The sequence below is a fragment of the Fulmarus glacialis genome, unplaced genomic scaffold (assembly GCF_000690835.1).
Source record: "Fulmarus glacialis isolate BGI_N327 unplaced genomic scaffold, ASM69083v1 scaffold3733, whole genome shotgun sequence".
NCBI lineage: Eukaryota > Metazoa > Chordata > Aves > Procellariiformes > Procellariidae > Fulmarus > Fulmarus glacialis.
Window position 1 is genome coordinate 5372 of NW_009200880.1, and position 4781 is coordinate 10152.

The following is a 4781-nucleotide window of genomic DNA, read 5'->3' on the forward strand; positions in this document are numbered from 1 at the left end:
GTGCAGCAGTTTTTCCCCCTTCTTAAATATGTTATCACAGAAGCACTACCAACATCGCTGACTGGCTCAGCTTTGGCCAGCGGCGAGTCTGTCTTGGACCTGGCTGGAACTAGCTCTGTTGAACATGAGGGCAGCTTCTGGCATCTTCTCACAGAAGCCACCCCTCCAGGCCTCCTGCTACCAAAACTTTGCCATGTAAACCCAATACTCTCTGCCAGGGGTTTACAGAGTAAATCCCTGGGGGTTACCATGGGAGGAGGTGAAGGCCACCACAGGCTGGGCTCAGCCTACATCTCCTCAGGTGTCTGGGTGCTGCTGCAGCCAGGAGGGATGTCCCCTGCAGCCAGGACGGATAACTTTGCAGCCACCCAAATTTCCCTGGCACTTGCAGCCACCCACCAGAGTGCCCCAGCCCAGCCCTCTGCCAGCCACACAACCTCCCCCTGGGGAACACGCCCGGCCAGGCCCTCCCCAAAACCTCAGCACCAGCCTCATTGGCTTCTGGGGCCGCCCCATCACACTGGCACCACCAGAGCTGCCCAGGCAGAGCAGCCCTGGGGAGAAGTGTGCAGTCACGGCTCCGATGGCCACTTCCTCTTCCTGCTACACTTGCTCCGGCACACTTGCTGCTGGCACCATGCAGCCCCCTCGCCTCGTCCTCCTCCTCTTCTTTCTCCTCCTCCTCCCTGGGACGTGGGCACATCCAGAGGGTAAGTGAGATCCCTGGCTCACCCCCACCTGCTCCCATCCCTGCACTGTGGGACCCCACAGAGGTGGCAGTGAGTGGGCACAGACTGGCCACTGTCCCTAACACCAAGGGGTGACCCCCTACCCCACAGCACCCAAAGGTGCCCCATTCCTGCCCACCTGCTCAGGGTTCCCTGCCCCACACCATCCTGCCCAGCCCAGCACCACTGGGCGCTGGGGTTCAGGCATCTGAGCAGCCAAGGGGCAAAGGGAGCCAGGCCTGGGGGGGAATCCCAAAGATGCCTTCCTCCTGCAGGGAGCCTGTGGCAGCAGGGGCTCTCAGCATGCCACACCAGCCCTCCACTGGTCTCCAACCCCTTGAGCAGGTCCTGGGCACTGCCCTCAGCCTGCAGGATCATATCTCTTGCAGTCGAAGGGTCCCTGGATCCTCTGCATTCTTCCCCGGTGAAACAATGCTTGAAGGTTCCTTCTGCAGCTACAACGAGCCTTCACCTGCATCCCCACCCTGTGTTTCCCATTCCGGGGTCAGGTGCTCACCACCCCCTGGCCAGGGGGGGCACCCACCGCTCCAAAACAGGCTTCACTGTGCCCTGCTTACTACCGGAGCCTCATTCAGCACTGCAGCATCGAACTCAGTCTCCTGCCTCCTGTTAGGGTTTGATCTTGAGCCTCTAAACTGGGGTGAAATGCCCCTCCCTCCCAGCCCCCCCAGCCCCTGCACTGTGTGCAGGTTTCCAGTGGATCCGGGTCTGGCACAGGTGCTCCTTGCTGGGGGAAGCATCACCCCAAACCAGCACCAAGGTCCCCCTGCCATCCCTTCCACACGGCTAACTGACAGCTCCCAGAATGTGACATTGGGGCAGTGGATGGCTAAAACCCAGGAAATTAGAGGAAAAGCAAGGAGAGGTTCAGAGAGGCCATGGAAGGAACCTGCAAACCGAATGAAACCAGGGGATTTCCCCCGCCCTGCCGGTCTGTCCCATCTCGCCCTGCCTGTCCCCAGGGACATCACAAGCCACCCTTCCTCCTGGGGCCGCCCACTAGCACTGGAGCCGGTAGTCCCCTGACCTCCTCCTTCATCTTCATGCACCCCAATGCCACTTCCTCTCCCCCCTCTTCCCCACAGGCTCTTGTAAACTCCATCTTTTCCAAACCTCCGTCTTCCACAACACCAGCTTTGTGGACATTTTGGCCTGGGCCACCCTGGAGGACATCGTCTTTGCTACCCTGCAGAAATACACCTGGAACATCCTCTACCTCCAGCCATGGGTCTACCCGGCCCTGCCAGCAGTAGAGTGGGAGAACTTGCAAAACCTGTTCAGGATCTACATGCACAACTTCAACCTGTCCATGTCCGGTGATGCCAGGCTGTACCAGACACCCTGTGAGTACCAGGTGCTCAGCACCTCCTCGCCCAAGGCAGGGAGCTGTGAGAAGGAGCTCAGAGCCACCACCAACAGCTTTCCCAAGCTGGGGCTGGCAGGAGGGCAGGGAATGGGCCTCATCCTGCACCAGCAAGACCCCCAAACCCACCCTGACCTGTGTAGGTCACATGGGGCCATCCTGGTCCCCAGCACAAACCTTGGCCATGTTTAGCTCCACTTATGCCCTCACACCAGCCCGCCCCTATTGCTCTCTGGGCACTCCAAATCCCACCAAAGAAGTCATCTGAGAAAGTGGAGTAGAAGGTCAAAGGGGCCTCTCTGCTCATATCTGTGGGATGGGACAAATGGAGCAAGTGCTGGTGCAGCGTTGGTTAACCAAGAGGAGGGCGCTGGGCAGAGTGCCACTGTCCTCCTTGTTGTCTGCACCCCATGTCCTGTCACTCCCCCAAAGCAGTACTTCCCGCTTTGCTGTGGCTCTCGACCCTGCTGTGGGCAGGGGCAGCTCAAGGACGACGAGCTACAGGGCTCAGGACAGGTTTCTCACCCGCAGAATTTCCACCTGGCGTAAAGCAGAGCAGCGACATGGGGGAATAGCATAGAATATAGAAAATTAAAATAGAATAGAATAGAATAGAATAGAATAGATCAGTTGGAGGGACCTACAACGATCATCCAGTCCAACTGCCTGACCACTTCAGGGTTGACCAAAAGTTAAAGCAAATTATTAAGGGCATTGTCCAAATGCCTCTTAAACACTGACAGGCTTGGAGCATTGACGACCTCTGTAAAGAAAAGTTTCCTAATGTCCAGTCTGAATCTGCCCTGAAGCAGCTTTGAACCATTCCCATGTGTCCTGTCACTGGATCCTAAGGAGAAGAGATCAGCACCTCCCTCTCTTCATCCCCTCCTCAAAAGCTGTAGAGAGCAATGAGGTTGCCCCTCAGCCTCCTTTTCTCCAAACTAGACAAGCCCAGAGTCCTCAGCTGCTTTTCAAGGACATTCCTTCCAGTCCTTCCACCAGCTTTGTTGTCCTCCTCTGCACACATTCTAGTACCTTCACATCCTTCTTAAACGGTGGGGCCCAGAACTGCACACAGTACTCAAGGTGAGGCCGCACCAGCGCTGAATACAGCAGGAAAATCACCTCTTTTGACCGGCTGGTCATGCTGTGTTTGATGCACCCCAGGATGCGGTTTGCCCTCTTGGCTGCCAGGGCACAATTCTGACTCCTACTGAGCCTGCTGCCAGCTAGCACCCCCAGATCCCTCTCTACAGGGCTGCTCTCCAGCCACTCCCCTCCCTGTTTATATTTGTGTCCAGTCCCAGGTGCAGGTGTAGCCCCATTCACTACAACCCTTTGAGCCCTGCCCTTCAGCCAGTTCTTCACCCAGTGCTTCACCATGAACCCGCTCATCTCACAGTTGGACAACTTGTCCAGAAGGATGCTGTGAGGGACAGTATCAACAGCCTTACTAAAATCCAGAAAAACTATATCCACCGCCTTCCCTTCACCCATGAGGTGGCTGATGTTATTGTAGAAGGATATCAGATTAGTTACAGGACTTTCCCTTTGTGAACACGTTGACTGTGCCTGATGATTGCATTATCCTTTAAATGCCTTTCAATAGCACCCAGTATGATCTTCTCCATAATTTTTCCAGGTACTGAGGTTAGACTAACAGGTCTGTAGTTTCCTGGGTCTTCCCTCACACCCTTCTTGTAAACTGGAATAATGTTGGCTAGCTTGCAGTCAGCGGGGACCTCCCCAGACTCCCAAGACCTTTGCTAGACGATCGAGAGGGGTCCTGCCATAACATCCACTAGCTCCTTCAATACTCTGGGGTGAATCCCATCAGGCCCCACGGACTTGTGAACATTCAGCTGATACAGCTGGTCCCTTACAATTTCAGTGTCCACAAATGGAAAGTCACTGTTCCTGCAGTCGTGGTCCTGTGACTCAGAAGACTGGAAGTCCAAGGTCTACCAGTATTATTGAAGACTGAGGAAAAAAAGCATTGAATGCTTCTGCTTTTTCTTCATCCCTATTAGTCAGGTGACCATCTTCAACAAGTATCAGTCCAATGTTTTCTTTAAATCTCCTCTTGCTATTAACGCACTTTAAAAAGCCTTTCTTGTTGTCTGACACAACACTGGCCAGTTTCAACTCTAATTGAGGTTTGGCCTTTTGTGTCTTCTCCCTGGGGGAAAGGGCTGTGCCCAGTGAAGCAGGGGCCAGGCAGCAATTTCGGGCTCCAGCTCCAGCTCGGGCTGCAGTCGTGACGCCCATTGTCCCCCCAGATCCCTTTGTGTTCCAGGGCATGGCTGGCTGCGACTTGTATCCCAATGGCTCCTATACCAAATTCTTCCATCTCGCCTTCAACGCCCATGACTTCCTCAGCTTTGACGTGGACAACAGCCGCTGGGAGAGGAAGCAGGAGAGTGAGCTGGCGGCGCAAGTTGAGAGGCAGTTCAACACCTTCACTGGCTTCTCTGTGACCCTGCAGCACCTGCTCAATGTCACCTGTGTTGACCACATGAAGAAATTCATCAAGTATGGGAGGGCAGCTCTGGAGAGACAAGGTGAGACCACCCCAACCCTGGCATGGCTACCCCAAAACCCCCCACACACTGGGGCCAAACAGTGCCCCACCAGGGCTCTCCCCACCCCTTGGTTCTCGCCCCCCAGAG

At 55.4% G+C, this 4781-nt stretch overlaps 1 protein-coding gene across 1 annotated transcript; it reads left to right on the plus strand.

Moving 5' to 3' along the window:
- Positions 1–637: 637 nt before the first annotated feature.
- On the plus strand, positions 638–4673 carry LOC104073816 (antigen-presenting glycoprotein CD1d-like; the record flags this gene model as incomplete). The annotated part of the gene is made up of 3 exons (XM_009573741.1): positions 638–710; positions 1835–2251; positions 4392–4673. Coding segments are annotated over exons 1-3 (772 nt in total), but the record flags the coding sequence as incomplete, so codon positions are not given.
- Positions 4674–4781: the final 108 nt, after the last annotated feature.